Source organism: Pagrus pagrus (genome assembly GCF_965226575.1).
Source record: "Pagrus pagrus genome assembly, chromosome: 14".
Lineage (NCBI taxonomy): Eukaryota > Metazoa > Chordata > Actinopteri > Spariformes > Sparidae > Pagrus > Pagrus pagrus.
In genome coordinates this window covers 10714536-10731235 of record NC_140198.1, presented here as the reverse complement: position 1 = coordinate 10731235, position 16700 = coordinate 10714536, and the positions used below count along the sequence as shown (strand labels likewise).

Below are 16700 nucleotides of genomic sequence, written 5' to 3'. Positions count from 1 at the left end.
TTTTTTTGTTTTGTTATTGCAACGATTTGCAAATGAGAATCGCAAAAGATTTTGATTGTATTTGCAGTTTTATTTTTTGGGATTACGAGGAAATTACGAGGCTACGCGGAATTCACAGGGATCGGTTGAATTTCCACCAATTGTTGCAATCACAACATCGCATTTTCAACATCCTGGAGGGTTGTTGAATAATGCAACATGAGTTATATCCGGCAACGGGGCAGATGAGGAGCTTGTACCAAAATCTTTAATGCAGTCTGTCTATGATGCAAATGGGGAAAAAAAGAAATCATAGGCTTTATCAAGTGTGGCTGGAGTCTACGGGGCATTATGGAATAAAGAAAAAAAGAAAATTAGATCATGGATCATGCTTGTGATTAAACAGATTGGGATTATTTTTTTTTTTAGGGCCAGATCAGTCACCCTTGTAAGCTCATCAACGTGAACAAACCATCAACTATATCACATCAGAGAGCTTAATCTGAGGACAACCTCCCAGTCAGTTACAGTGAGGTCACTGTGCTGTATTACATCTTTGTGGTACAGTACAGTAAATACTTTTGTTGTTTCAGTTAGCTGCTTCTTTTCCCTGTAGGATATTTTTTGGGGTGTAAATTACAGTTTTATTCTTTGAGCAATACTACTTTTATTCTGAACATTCATTCATCTGATTTCTATTCATGACCGTAGAAAAAGTCTCAGAGAAAACAGCGGCACAATCAGACTGATTATCTGTTCTCAGTTCAGATATTTCCCATAGCCGGCCAAATTTGTCTACAGGGTTTTCACATCTCCTAGCAACAGCACAACATACCACTGAGACCGTCAATACCCGTAAACCAGCCCTCTGCAGCCTACCTTGACTTTGTGACAAACGCCTTTATAACTGGATGCAGCTCATTAATCTTAACGTACTGTTCTCTCTTCCTTGCTTTCTCTGTACGCTTCTCAGCTCGTCACCCAGAGCCGGAGAGACCAGCAGTTCTGCGTTGCCGGGCCAATCCAAGCCAAGCGGGCAGACGCACAAGATCTGTTTGGTGTGTTCAGACGAGGCCTCGGGATGCCACTACGGGGTCGTAACCTGCGGCAGCTGCAAGGTGTTCTTTAAGAGGGCCGTCGAAGGTTGGTCTCACACACCCCGACATCCATTCACGCCCTCACTCAGAAACGACGCTACCGGCAGAAGTCGAATGATGTAATCTCCACACATTTTTGAGAGGATTTTATTTCCCCCTCAACGTTTCTCATTTTGAACCGATACATTGTGGCCGCATTTACACCAGGTCATAATCAGATTTGCATATTCATGTCCATGTATTCGACATTATGCAGCCACAACCTTGTGCATGTGCACCTAATAGCGATGGTTAGCGTCCATTAACTTCGTACATCTTGTCCCAAAGATTCTCAGTCATTGGACTTACATAAGATCTGCTCTTGAAGCTGTTGCGCAACTGCGAAACATCTCAGAAAACTAGATTATTCTGCAAAAAATCCAAGGTCAGAGTAAAATGTCGGGGCTTTAGAAGCCATGCGTCACATACTTGCATTTCTGTGGGTTTGAGTCTTAGTCCTGACCTTGCATGTCAACACCTCCTCTTCTCCTGCCTTTCCTGTTCGTCCTGTATCAAAGCGGAGGTGCCTTGCTAAGTCATATTGATTGACAGCTAACATATTGGGAACTTAACCATTAACATGTCATACAGTATACTCATAGAGGATTAATAAGACATGAGCCTGCAAGACAGCCATTCTTCTGCTTTGCTTTCGCTTGCAGTCGGGCCTCTTTTGATAATGTATTCAGGTGTTGTCTCACAGGCAAACAGCTCGAGCGCTAATTGCCTTGACAAAGTCTTGAGATGGGAGGGCCGGAATGCACCTGACAAACAGAAAGTAATTTGTGTTAAAGGCTTTCTGCCATGCATTCCATCTCCCCCCGCTTCTCTCTGCTTCTCCGTCCTCTTCCTGTGTACATCTGTCTCTGCAGATGTGTAATTAGTTTGAAAAGGCTTTCTGAGGAGTATGTAACTGTGAATTGATTATTGCATTCATGAACAACAGACAATAAATAAACCAGTCTGTATTTATTATTGACTCAACGCTGGTGCTAAATGAACAGAAATGACCCACACTAATCTCTTCCAGTTTGCAGAGTGCCATCTTTGTCCTTTTCTTTCATCTCTACCTGTCACTCTCCTCTATATCTGTAACTAACATTGCTGGTGAAACAAATACAGCTGGTGACCAAACTTGCTGCAGGGGAAGCATTACTCTAAATGTAATTACTTCTGCAACAGTTCAGGAATAAATCATGGCTGGTGGTTGATTATGAAACCTTAGTCTCCTGCATTCAATCAAACATTTCAGAAAATATGTGTAAAAACATTAATAAAGATGAATTGTGCTGCTACAGTTAAAGGGTAACTCCTCCAATTTTACACATTGAAGTGTGTTCACAGGTCTCGGGGAGTACTACTGCATGTGTGAAAGAAAGTAGTATAACGTTTTGTGGCTCCAGAGGAAGCTGCATATAATCTGACAAAATACCTCCAGTGATGTCACTCGGTGGCTGCTGCATTGTGGGTAATGTAGGCGCCACTTTGTTAAAAATAGGAAGAAGAATGCATGGAATTAAAAAAGGTGCCGTATGAGTACAAATCGATACAGCAGAACAATATCAGCGTTTTTATTCCACACATTCTTCTTGTGCCTACGTTACCCACAATGCAGCTTAGCCACTGAGTGACACCACTGGAGGCAATTTTCCAGATTACGTGCAGCTTCCTATGGACTGGAACAAGAGAGTATTTCTCATGTTTTTCTTTTCACTGTACCGACACAAGAATGTTTTTGGTTTGATGAAGCCAACTTTCTATAAATAGGAATTTAAGATGGATGTTGACGTAAGTATGTTTTGATGTGGCTTTGTATGTTAGTCAAGATAAGATGGAGATATCATGCTGTATATTATACAACTATTTATTATTTTTGTGAAATTCCATATTCATAAGAGATAAATGACAGAATCCAAGCCAACTTTCCTGCACTTTATCATGAACTTAAACAGTTTAGCACCTCCTTCTCTATATCTAACCTTAAAAAGAAAAAAGACATAGAAGTCATTAAATGATTATATAATATGCTTCTGACATGAAAACTCCAGCATTGTGAATAAGATCATCTTTTGTTTGGCTTTGTGTTGTTAGATTTTTTTGTTATGTATTGTCAATGTGTCTGTATGTACAATAAAGTGTTGAGAGAAAGAAATGCAGCGTCCTCTGCAGCCACAAAAAGGCTTTATACTACTTTTTCACAAATGCAGTAGTACTCTTTAATTGGTAAACACACTTTAAGGTGTAAAATTGGTGGCGTTACCCTTTAAGAGTTGTATGATTGTTGACTGTTTTCTAGCATAATATCATTTTTTAATTCTGTGGTGCTGGAGTAAATGCCAAGCACGCAAACTGAAGTTTTACAGTAGCACTGAAAGAGTTATATCTGTTATTTTTTGTTTTTCTCCCCCCTCTCTATTCTCCGTCCGTTGTCTCTATGGTGAAGGATGGAGAGCACGACAAAACACAGATGGTAAATAAATGCACTTTCAATAACAACAATGACAACTATGATGATGATTATGATGGTAATACTATCACCTCTGATTTGCCCATGTGCCTGTACTCCTTCAGCACTGAAATATGACCAGACTGCCTCGACACATGCGTAGCCTCCTCTGCCAGCTATCTGTTAATGCATGCAAATGTTCTGATTTGGTAATTCAAGTCAGCGTAAATTGCCTGTGAGTGATTTTGTGCTCCTTAGTTTCTTCTCCTTGAATGCTCCACCTCATCACAGGTGGTAGATCCAATAATTGCAATCACTACCCCTGTCTCTAATTAGGGTTATTCTTCTGCACTTGACACACATTAACATCCATAGACCTGATGTCAAAAATCACCTCTCGACTTTTTTTCCCCCCTCACTTGTGCTGTTCATGTGTTTTATTTGCTTTATGTGTTTCACGGTTTCTACTGATAACTGTTTTTAGGCCACGTGCAGGTTTCTGCTCTTAAACACATCCTGCTGGACTCACTGTTAACTGATGTCAGTGTATTTTGAGTTTAAAATGTGAATTGTACCTACAAACCTTTTGCTTTTTATGCTTTTCAGCTTTATGATTATGCTTATTTTAGATCATTCACTTGGCTTTTAAATTGTGTACTTCTAATTAACTTACAAACAAATCAATTAATGACACATATTGTTGCCTATTGCTTGATTGACATCAGAGTGCATAGATTGATCATTGCTCCCACACTGTTGGCCATCAGAGACGAGCTCAGGCTCACCAGAAAATAATACATAAGTAAATACTAACTTTAAAAAATGAAGAAATTAATAAAAGTAAGGGAAAAGTAAACAAGTAAGGGATTTATACAAAGGTAAATAAACACAGAACATAAATATAAGTTAATTATTGCCCACATTTACTTTTATTATTCTCTTTGGTGCATTTAATGGCATAATAATTTATATATTGATTCATATATCTATTTATTTATTTGTAATTTTGGCAGTATTGGTCCTCCACCAAACAATCTCAGATGCAGGTGCGTAAAAAAAGTATCACTCTAGTCTTGAGATGAAAAAAGGCCCCTCTCTAGTTTTCCGAACTTCAGTAAATCTAAATAACTAGAAAAGAGGAACTCACTCAGCTGGTGATGAGCGGTTATTGGTGGGGCATAAAAAAAAACTTTGTAAAGTGATTAATAAAAAGATTTCAGGAGTGTCAGCTTTATTTCCCACTGTAAACTTTCACACCCTCTTAAATGAATAAATAATGGGCTGTAAGTGCTTAAGATACCTGCAAGTTTTTCAATGAACACATTTTTTAGGAAACACATCAACAGACTGGCTATTTTTAGTTTTGATTTTAGTCACTTTTATATTTATGAGTATTCAAATGTGACTTTCACAGGTTATCAGGTTGTAATTTAATGTATTTGGTTAATGAGGAAGCTGAAATACCGAACACTTGCTGGTCATAGCTTCACACATTCATGAGTTGCTTCCCTTTTAAGTTACAGACTATCAGATTAAGTAACAAGTCATTATTTCTGAAAAGGAAAGGAAGTGGTCAGGTTCAGACTCCTGACCTCCTTGCTATGAGCTGACAGCACTAACCACTGAGTAAACAGTCATTAGCTGCAGCCCTACATGCTGATCTTAACTACGGCCGGGCAGAGAGAAGATATCGGTGAGATTCAGCTGGCACTTTTAACACCACAGATGGCTGTTTACGCCATTGTTTGCGATGACTTCCTGTGATATCAGCGATGGCTGCAACTGGCAGAACCCAGGCTGCTATCTTGTCATCACACCAGTAACCCTGCAGATTAATTTTTCCAGTCTCTGTGGAATGCGATTATTCGTAGTTTCCAAAGGTGAATCTTTCTGTTATTTTGGTAAATGTCTGGAGAAACACTGCATTTCCCACTAATATAGATAAAACCTAATTCATACGTACTGTGAATGATTACAGTTACAGTACATTATTCCATATACAGTACTGACACCTGCTCGCTCCATCTTGAGAATGTATTTAGCTTCAGCCACCGTCATGCAGGGCGCTGCAGTGCTGAAACATCGTTAAGCTGAGCTAATCATTTGCTCGGTGGCCCAGATTCACTGTTTGCCCGAGCTCATAAATGTGCATTTAGGTTTCTGTATCAGTGTTCACCTACTTGTGAGCATGCAGCAGGAGGGCAGTGTAATGCAAAGCTCTGCATGAGAAAGGAAACTAAATATGAACTGACTCACTGTTATAAAAGTAACTCCACAGGCCAGTGTTACCAAAGTCTGACAGCCAGCAGTATACAATATATAGTCGAGAGCCTGATCAATGTATTGGCTGGCTGATATTGGCCTCTCACAGATATACTGATATGTATATTGTACGATATGCATCAATATGAAAACTTTCCCTTTACTTTTTTTTTTTCTTTTAAGAACATAAAGCAAGAAAAGATGCTTGGTGTAATTTCTAATAATTCAATTCCCAGTGAAGGGTGTATTACTTTAGTAACTAGTAACTAAAGTTATCAAATAAATGTAGTGGAGTAAAAAGTATAACATTTGCATCCGAAATGTTTTGGAGAGAAATGCCTCAAAGTTCAACATAAACACAGTACTGAAGAGTAAATGTACTTAGTTACATTTCATTACTGCTTAAACTTTAAAAATCCTTGTGTTTGGTAACCATTTGAGGGATCATTCCTTAAAAATTGGAATATTTATTTATTTTCCCTATAGTATAATCCTTTACAGGAAGTAAAATGTTGAAGTTAGAATACTGATATTACCTGAGCATGAGCGTATTAAATGTTGGACATTTTGATAGGTGACAGCCCACATTAATCCTACAGTCATTCCCACATGTAGCAAACACAATAGATGGCCAGCTAAAAGTAACTTTAACGTTATATCCACATCCACAGAACCCCACTAATGTTATGTTTGCTTAGTGTAAGGATCTGTTTTCATGGTTTGATCCATTAAAGGTTGTAGCTGACATTACTGGCAGGTTAAAGTAGGTCAAGGAGGCATTCAGCCTTTGGAGGCATAAGATCTTTTCAGTCAGGATAAGAAAGAAGCTTTTAAAATGTGTTTCTTTCTACTTTCTGCAGTTCCTGTTTTCAAAGGCTGCTTTAATTAAATTCTCGTCTTATTTTCATCATGGAAAAACTGTTGGTTAGCAAATATTTTTCATCGGCACACTTAACACGAATGCTTTCTAAGGAATGATACTGAGGCCAGACAGCACGGCCAGCCAACTACTGATGTCTTGGTTTAATTATTGCACTGTGTGGTCATGAACTGGCTAGGGATCACAAGACATTTTTATTGGATTTATTGGTAGACACGTACTGTGGCCAAACACATGTTCAGAACCTGGTACAAAGGCAGCTCTATTGTTGGTTTCAGAGATATCGCGGATGTAGAGTTAAAGGAAAACAAACAGTATTGTTTTGGCTTTTTTTATGTGGCGTCAGCAGTATTATTGAATGCCCTTTAGTTCAAAAAGCTGCATCAAACACATGATATTTCAAAGATCACTAACGATATTTATGCTCCCAAAGGGCATTTTGTCAGGGCACTATTGACTTTGGATAAGATGGTTTCAGCCGTGGATATATGTATAATGAGTGATGCTATGATACCCAAGTGAGTAATGAGCAGGACTTTCACCTTACCTCTCAAAGTCCACACTAATTTGTTATGGGGGAGAACACTATGATTGTGCCCTCCAGTCGTCCAGAAAGTGCAGATGCTCATAAATTAGACGTGCTTTTGAACTCTGAAGGCTGAAAAAGTTGAAAATAGTCCCACCTTAGGCAAGATGCAGCACAGATAACTAGTCAGTAGAGTAAACAATGAGCCACTTTTCTCAGGCTAATCTCATCTCCTTCTAAGCCCTTTTTGCAACTAGCATAGTGTCTTCATTGTGCTTCATTTCTCTGTTGGACCAGGATCTCACAAGGTCAGCATTTTTTGGAAACCAATAGTTGAAAGGAAGACGTTAATCCAGGCCTTGACAAGAGCAGAAACCTAGCTGTAAAACCTGTGGATGGTTTGTTTTAAGAGGCAGCTTCAATAGATTTGCATTATCAGTTAATCTGCAGATTATTTTCACAAGTAATCCATCAATTGCTTCATCTATTAAATGTGAAAAAGCCTGATACAACTTCCCAGAGCCTGAAGTGACGTTTTTAGATTGCTTATTTTGTCCAAAACCCAAAGACTCTTCTCTTTATCTTTTATCATCATAAATGAAGCTGGAACCTGCAAATATTTGACATTGTTGCTTGAAAAAATAACTAAAACAATTAATCGATTATCAAAGTAGTTCACCGGATTGACTAATCAACTAATCGACTAATTGTTGCAACTCTAGTGTTAGCATCTTTGAACTAGATTGGCACTCAGTAGAGCGCATACCTCCGCCAAGGCCCAACAGGCACTTTAATTCAATCAAGCCTCATCCAATATCAAATAAAACATATGTACATTTTCTAGATCTGGATTTTTATTTGCATCTGCATCATATTGCACTCACTCGTAGACACCAGCCACCTTAAATATGCCAGATTTCATCGAGAACCATTATTTATTACCTGAGAAATTAACAAAAAAATCTTGGATTCATCTGTTTTGTGGAAATTCGTTCAGTAGTTTTTGTGTAATCATGCTGACAAAAACCAACCAACCAACCCATAAAACAGACACGAGTGAAAACGAAACCTCCTGGATGGATGTAATTACATGTAAATCTCTTTAAATACGTGATACCTTCCATCACTCAATAGTTTTTTCCATTTCTGCCATGACCTTTTAACTGAAGGATGTGGCAAATAAAACCAACCAGAATCATTTTCTCTGAAAGAAAACTTTGGTGTCGAGTCTTTCTAAATCACTACCTACGGTCTGTTTCCCATGATGTGATGTTCTTTGTTGGTTAGTGACTCATCTGGCACATCAGAGGTCATTCTAGTTAATCGTGACGGTTGGATTTCATAGGAAGGCTGTCATAGTGAAACTTAAAGATGACCACGGCATCGTAAGGAACATCGCCCTTGTTAATTTTGTCAATTTGATTATGCCTCAGTCTGAATTTAAAGGAATGTGTTGATGGTGTAAAGATGAGATTCATGTGACACTCCTCAGGCTCTGCCTCACAAGTACTGTATGTGTTAAAGCACACTGTTACTGTAGCCAGGGCTGCGTATGCTAAGTGGCAAGACATCGCCACGTCAAATAAATCCTCCTGGCTTTAGGTGGCAACAGTAACCACAGCCTGATTTAATTACGGAGGTGACAAGGTGAAACAGCGTTGCTCAGAAATGGCACAGTGAACATACCAGGAACCCGTGGGCATTGGGCTGAGAACCACAGGAAGGGTAATCAAGAGATTCAGAAAGTATTGAGAGATGCATGGTTGGTTTTGTCTTTTTATCAGATCTGTTTCATACAACAGAAACGGCGAGTATTGCCAGCTTTATCCTTTGACATCCAAAACTATTTAAGTCATCGTCAAGCCGGTTTCATACGCGTACAGTTGCTTGCATACGACTGACAAACATTTATCCTAAAAAATGTTTGGGGCCGGCAAATAATTTCTCCCTTCCGGTCTACAAGACAGCAGCAATAGATATTGGATATATAAAAAGTTAAAGGAGACTTATTCTGCTCATGTTCAGGTTCATAATTTTTATTTTGTCTTACATGCTTCGATGCTTAAAAAACACATCAGTTTTTCTCACACTGTCCAATGCAGCCGTCCTGTACTACCCCTCCGTCTGAAGCCCTCTATCTTAGCGCCTGTCTCTTTAAGACCCCCCTCTCGAATACAGAGTCTGCCCTGACTGGTCGGCTCACACACGCCTGAGCTAGCAACGCTCCCCATGTCTTAAATATAGGTGTGTATATATAATTGAAGAAGTCACAGAATTAAAGGCGGGGCTACTGGCGAGGTGTTTGAGGAGCAGTGTTTTCTGTGGGAGACAGGAGCTCCTGTCGGCGCAGACTTTGGGCTTTTTAACTTTGACTGAAGGAAAGGGAAAACAAAACAAAAGAGCATAATAGGTCTCCTTTAAATCTCCGTTTTATCTTTTGTTTATTTTCCCAAATCCTAATCATGTCCGGCATTTATACACAGATTGTGAAAGAGTTATCATGAGGGACAGCTATCACCATCCGAAAACAAATTCGAACCATTTAGACTCTAGCACGTGGACCGTGATATGAATGTGGACCACGTCTAATTGTTGGGCCATGTGTTTTCCAAGTGCCGGCTAAAGGAAGTGGCGCTTTCGACAACTGAGGGATGCAACAGGCTTGTCAGGCTTACAGTAGAATCAGCAGGTGGTTAGGTTGGTCATAATACATACTGCTCAGGGTAATCCTTCTCAAACCTTCTTAGCTAGCTAATATGTCTCTTTCTCTTTCCTCTTCCTCTTCCTCCTCTCCTCTGTACAGGCCAGCACAACTACCTGTGCGCAGGGAGAAACGACTGCATCATCGATAAGATCCGAAGGAAGAACTGTCCGGCCTGCCGCTTCAGGAAATGTCTTCAAGCCGGAATGAACTTGGAAGGTATATAGTCTGACCGTGTTAAAAACAGGCCGGCCCTCATTAAAATCGACTTCAAAGTCAGAGTGAAGCAGCAGTTAGAGTGGATCGTAGCTGCCACCCATACCTCCCTCGCCCACACTGGTAGGTCAAGAGGCAGAGGATGAGGATAAAATTAGACACTTAGTTTTAGCTGACTAAAAAATTCACACCTCCTGCCATGCTAACTACTATGGCCCACAAGCTAACAGTCAAGAGCTGTTGCAAGTGATGGGTGGGTAAGATCAAGTTCATCACTGGCCTACATACAGCCATTGAGAAAAAAGCCCCCATAAAGTGCTGAATGCATTTTTTTGATCGTTTTAACCCCCACAAAATGACTCAGATAATCACCAGAATGTGATCTGTTCAGTCCAGTTACATTTAAAAATGTGTAAAATTGCTGTATGATTCAATTATTTCTGTCTGTCATGTGGGTGTGAAGCCAACAGGAAGTCATTGAAAGTCTAGGGTGCACGAGCTCTCAGCCGCCTGGGCTGGAGAAGGATGTTAGTGGGCATGCTCTGTGTGCCCAAAACTGTACAAAAAAAAAAAGGAAAAAAGATATGAGGAAGCCCTGCGGAGACTTTTGGTAAATTTGGACTGGGAAGTCAGATTTTCCAACTTCTCCGTTGACAATTTCAACTGGAATTCCTCCTGAATTCAGATTTTTGACATGGAAACAGTGTTATTTGATAGGAACGAGGCCATCGTCAAACACTGTATCCAGTTCTCCTTAATACATCCACGGGTTCCCTGGTTGCTACAAAGCACATTTGATTCAAGTATTTTATCTTCAAATTGAAACTTTATTGACATATATTTGACATTGAATGCCCACCATGAGATACTTGTTTATTTTGTTGTCTCTTTAAGAGGGGTTTTTTTTAAATTCCCCTCCATTGAAGGTCACGTCATTCGCCCTGTGACCTCCAATATGTACGGTTTTTACTCAATCCACCCTCACGCCATCAAGTTATGGAAATGGGCAGTCGCATTCAAATGCAATGTCACCAGACCTCATGCTTGAATTAGGAGAAAAGTCTAATAAGAAAACACAGCTATGGGATGATGAAACTTTGCAGTGTTTCAAGTCATGCTTGTAGCTTTACACTTGCAAACTATACTGAATTGAATTCAGTATTATAATAGACTTATTCAGTATAATTCCATAATTACTTTATACATTTTTTGTCATTTGTTATTTAGCACTCTGGCTATTTGGAAACTATCCAACTGTAACCAGAAATAATCAAGGCTGTAGCCTTTTAGGCCCAATCACAAGACAACATCACATTTCAGCATATCACTTTCACAATATTCAATGCCAGGATTTGTTCACAGATGTCATCGAGAGTAGAGTCTTATTAACCATGTTAAATCAAATATGCTGTGCAAATGTATTTTGGCGTCTAGCTTTTTGAAAAAAAAAGAAAGAAAAGAAAACCCCCAGTGTGTCCGTTTGTGAGAAAAAATTGGAAAAGACGATAGATTATTTTTTTAATTGCAGAAACATGACAGGCTACAAAATGGACATGAGAGAGCGCCGCCTCTCTCACACACATCGATCAGTGCATAATCCACTGTCAAGTCCACAGTCTCGGATCACCTGCTGATCTTTCACCAGATTCTGCTTCAAGGGGTGAATGTTTAAGGACACGGTGACACCATTAAGCTTGGTTGAGGGTTTAGAAGATGGACATGGGAAGCACAAACCACTGCATGAGTGCTTGGAACTTGGTCATTGTGTCACTCCAGCTGATGCTCCCTTAGGGCATGAAATAGCTGTCAGGGGTTTGTATAAGTGAGTGTTGAGTGAGATTACCTGTAAACAGCCCAGTGTTTGTCACACAGAGGTGAAAGTAGCTTCACAAAGAGAGACAGAAAAGACGGAGAGAGGGATTTGATGAACGTCAGCACATCGGCAGACAGACTCCCAACAGAAAGGCTCTTAGTTGCCATAGAAACGGTGGGAGAGGATATTAAAAAAGGTAGAGTAGAAAAAAAACATGTTTTTTTCATGGTAACCTCTCAACCCCTGACATGTTTTGCACATTTAGTGAAATGCCCAAATGATCTACATACAGTTCTGTCTGCAAAAACACAGCAATTTGCTATCGCTCTTAGTGCCCATCTGCAAAAAAGAATAAAATGTTAAAAATAATGTTCCTCTGAGAAATGGAAGAGTTGTTATCACAGGAAAGTGAAGACTTTATGACTCATTACTGGGCAGAAAGCAGCATGTTGCATGTAAAGTAAAGTGCAGCAGGTGTAGAGATCTGGTGAGATGGGGCTGAAGTCCTGTTTAATCAGGGAATGTTAAGATTATATATATTAATATTGTGCGTGTACATGCATGCTCTGCACATCAACTTCCTAAACAGTCTCATTGTGCAACAAAATCTAAATGTAAACAAATTAAAATGGCCATGGAAAAAAAAAAACGTAAATTTACTGTGTGAATACCTGTCAAAGGTAAAAAAAATCACTAAAGAAACTGCTAACTGTTGCTAAGTGTAGCTGCCGTTAGCCTCAGCTAGCAGCGCGCAGCACAGACTGGGAGCTCGGAGTGGTATTGTGAGACAGAATGGCCCGAGGCTAGCTGGTTAGCATGCTAACTTCCGTAAATATTGCTGCAAAAAGTACATAGACATCTTTGTCATAACGTCAAAACATTTCTTAAATGTTTTCTTGGACATCGCACCTTTAATTATAATAATAATTATAATAACATTTGGTGGACAGCTCCAAAGTTAGTTATGTCTTTTGATGTTTGGTGATGATTCTTGATTTAAGACACAATGGTGCGTTGATCACACAGGCAGTGTGATTTTTATTATGTGTAGTGTTCTGTAAGGCTGTTTATTTCTTTATTTATGTGATGTTTAGAGCCAAAGTTGTCTCTCTTTTATTGTTGTGAATTTAATATCCTTGGTTCACCCTGGGTTCTGGAAAACTGATGGACTTTCTTTACTTTCACTACTTTATGACACTTTATAGACCAAATGATTCATCATTGATGAAAAAACTTGAGATGAATAATTCCTGGAATTTGGTATTTTTTTCAGTCCTCGTGATGGTTGTGTCTTCTGATAGCCTGCTAGGTTGAACATCTGTCTGGCTGTTTCTCCTCGTTCTGCCAGCTGTCTGTACATTTGTACCATACAGCACATGCCTCTCAAAAACTCATGACACGAGAGGAAAAAAACTAATGACTCCCCATAAAAATCATTCCTATGATGACCCTAATGTAAGTGTATTAAATTATCAACTAATAATCTCTGACAAACTTGAACTTTAACTTGTCCTTCTGTGTGGTGGGGGCTGTACGTTGCCTCTAAAATCACATGATTTGCTGAAGAATGGAACATCTGCTTAATGCATAAAAACTAAAATAACCACTGCTCACTGGTTCCTCGTTTTCATGTCTCCTTCTTTCCTTCTCGACTCCTCTATCCCTCCCCGTCCCCCAGCGAGGAAAAACAAGAAGCTGATCAAGATGAAAGTGCAGCAGCGCCCTGGACCATCAGAGCCTATCAGCAGCATGCCTGTTCCAGTGATCCCCAGGTGCATGCCCCAACTTGTGCCCACCATGCTGTCTGTGCTCAAGGCCATCGAGCCGGAGGTCATCTACTCGGGCTATGACAGCACGTTGCCTGACACCTCCTCGCGGCTCATGACCACTCTCAACAGGCTGGGGGGACAGCAGGTCATCTCTGCAGTCAAGTGGGCCAAGTCACTGCCAGGTAACAAAAAAAACTCCTCAACCATGTGTTGCCTTTGGTTTGGTTTGGATGTATACCGCCGCTACAGAAAAGTGTGTCACTGGCAGTATTTCCATTTCGTAAATGAGACCAGTGTGTCATGGAAAATCAAGTCATCTGTTGCTTTTATTGCATGCAGCTTGTCAAGGGTGATGCACCGCTTCATCAAACATTTAGATAAAGAAAAAGGAAAAGTAGTTTAACGAGACATTTAGTACACAGTGACAACGTTTTCTTTTTTGCCCTCCAGTCAGCGGTGTCAGCATTCTTCAGTAAAACGAAAAAAACACAAGTACCTGCAAGTCACCCTGTGAAGATATACGCAAAACAAGATGTTCCTGTCACAATCTTCATTTAGCGGTTAGGGCAGGTGTTCAGACCTTTCTCTAGTCAGATGTACTACAGACTACAGCTTCAAGCACAGAAGGAGCCATTGTATAGCTGAAGTTAGCAATTTGGCTGATCTAATCATGGTTAGGCTGGTAGCCAGATAGCTGTCTTAACCAGTGCAATGAAAGTCTCCATGTCTCTTACTTAAATGTCCAAAAGACAGATTTTTATTTCATGTTTTAGGGTAATAAGATAGATCTAATAATGATAATTTCTTGGCCCTGTTGTATAAAGCAATAAACGTTTTATGCAAATATGTTGTTTCGCTTATGCTCTGGTTAGGTTTAGACACTAAAACCACATTGTTGAGGTGAGGGAGAAGATCATGTTGAGGCTTGAAATGACTTCTTTGTCGCCACAAACACAGTTGGAGTTGTCCCAACTTCCCATCAGGTGAAAAATCCCTGTCGTGCATCACTGTAATGACTTCCTCTCGTCAGGGGAGTGAAAGAAAAACACGTTTAGCAACCCTGTAATAAAAAGCGTGACCTCAGTAATGGCTTATGTATTACTGGCTTATGAAAGAGCAGTTCACCTTGTAAACCCAGCCTCTTCAAGTGGTTTGAGTTTGATAAGGTCATGACCAAGGTTAACATCTTCTGGAATATGTTTAAAGATGTTCCTACAGCCCACTATATTATTATCTCTGTAAAGGCAGTTTTCCTAGAAGCAGAAATTCCCCTTTCTGTTCAAACCACTGCAGTTATTGACAGTTTCATTTAGACTTCAGCATAGCATTACTACTCTGTTGACCGTGGCTCAGGTCATACAGGGATATATGCACTACTATTTTACTGTTGTCCCTGATAACTCATGTTCGTGGTATAAATATGAATGTAAGGGCCACAAAACTGAAAACTCAAAACAGGAATTTTAACTCCTCATGCTACTGTAGTTTCTAATCATGAGAAAGGTGGCACATGACTTGATAATCGCTTCAGGTATTTGCTTGGAGATTTTCTCTCCTCACTCGAATTGTAGCCATTGGTCACACGAAAGATTTAAGATTTCTCTGAGAAAACCTCGAAAAGGCTTTTTAAAAAAAAATAAAAAATAAAGATTTTTTTTTTTGCTGGCTGTCGTCTCTGTGTGTGACAGTATGATGAGGGACAAATCTGGCTCCAATCTTGTGTGTGCATTGTTCGCAGCTGGCAGCCGGCCAAGGTGATAGTGAGGGAAAGCTCTTACATAACAAAGCCCTGGTTTAAAACAAATGTAATGTGAAAGGACTGTTCATGTGCGGTTTATTGTTTGTTTTTTGTTTTACAGTTTTGACAGTGTGGAAACGACCGAACTGCAATTTTATCCCAATTTGAACATCGACTTAACTGGACCTATTTTGTCCGTCTGTACGCCGGCGCAGTAATCATGTTTTAATGATGTATCGGGCAATTGCTTTTTGTTTTGTTCAATCTTTCTGTGTCTCTCTGCTGTGCATTTTGATAATACAGACAGAATAGGTGAATTGTATGGCAGGCAGCATACACAATCACCCAGTACATCATTATCCTCCAGGCTGCAATTATTTTGAAATTATATGCAGCTATAATAATTACAACTCTGTCTAAAGAACAACTAAATGCTTAACCTTGATTACCATCATCACTGGCATTTCATTTGTGATTTTATGTGTTTTGACTGTTATGTGTTTTCTTCATTTGACTTGTTCAGGCTTCCGTAACCTGCACCTAGATGACCAGATGACATTGCTGCAGTGCTCCTGGCTCTTCCTCATGTCCTTCAGTCTCGGCTGGAGGTCGTACGAGCAGTGTAACGGCAGCATGCTCTGCTTCGCCCCCGACCTCGTCATCAACAAGTGCGTACCACGGCCAGCTGTTATATGTCATATTTATGTTGTTTTTCTTCTGCACAGCGTTTCGTCAGCCAATTTTGTTTTGCTCATTTCAGAGTGTCAGTCTCACTCGGATCACACGCTCATCCATCCGTCTATGAAAGAGATTTGGCAGTTTCTCTGCGTTAAGGTTGTTTAATCAGGTGAAAAGAAGCAGCCGGTGGCACCCCGTTTATCTGCACATGGCCCTCTGCACCCTACAACACGCCAACAGTGACTGAGACTGTGGTGCAGGGGAATTGAATATCGAAAAACCGCTACAAACAGGTTTAAAGAAATAAAAACTGGAAGCAGGGGCAAACAGGTTGCATGGCTCCCCCCAAAGTTTAGAAACAAGCCTACAAGCACATTATTAACATGCAGGAACACAAGTGTTTAATCCCTAAAAACTACACATGGGGTTTTTATGGCGAGTAGCTTGCCATGTTGATTGTTTGCTACTAATTCTTGCTGGCTTAAGACAGAGCTGGCTAGCTTTTCTCCCTTGTTTCCAGTCGTCGTACTGAGCTAAGCTAATTGCCCCTCGTGTC

At 40.0% G+C, this 16700-nt stretch overlaps 1 protein-coding gene across 3 annotated transcripts in view; it reads left to right on the top strand.

Annotated features, from left to right (window-relative positions):
• Positions 1-16700, top strand: part of LOC311269580 (glucocorticoid receptor-like) — a 75854-nt gene that overhangs the window by 46569 nt on the left and 12585 nt on the right. For 2 of the 3 annotated variants that reach the window (XM_084373795.1, XM_084373794.1), the window contains exons 3-7: positions 953-1122; positions 3559-3585; positions 10033-10149; positions 13638-13910; positions 15990-16134. In XM_084373795.1, coding sequence (XP_084229921.1) covers positions 953-1122; positions 3559-3585; positions 10033-10149; positions 13638-13910; positions 15990-16134 — 732 coding nt within the window. The remainder of the gene's footprint in view (positions 1-952; positions 1123-3558; positions 3586-10032; positions 10150-13637; positions 13911-15989; positions 16135-16700) is intronic. The other variant, XM_084373796.1, reaches the window with a different exon arrangement.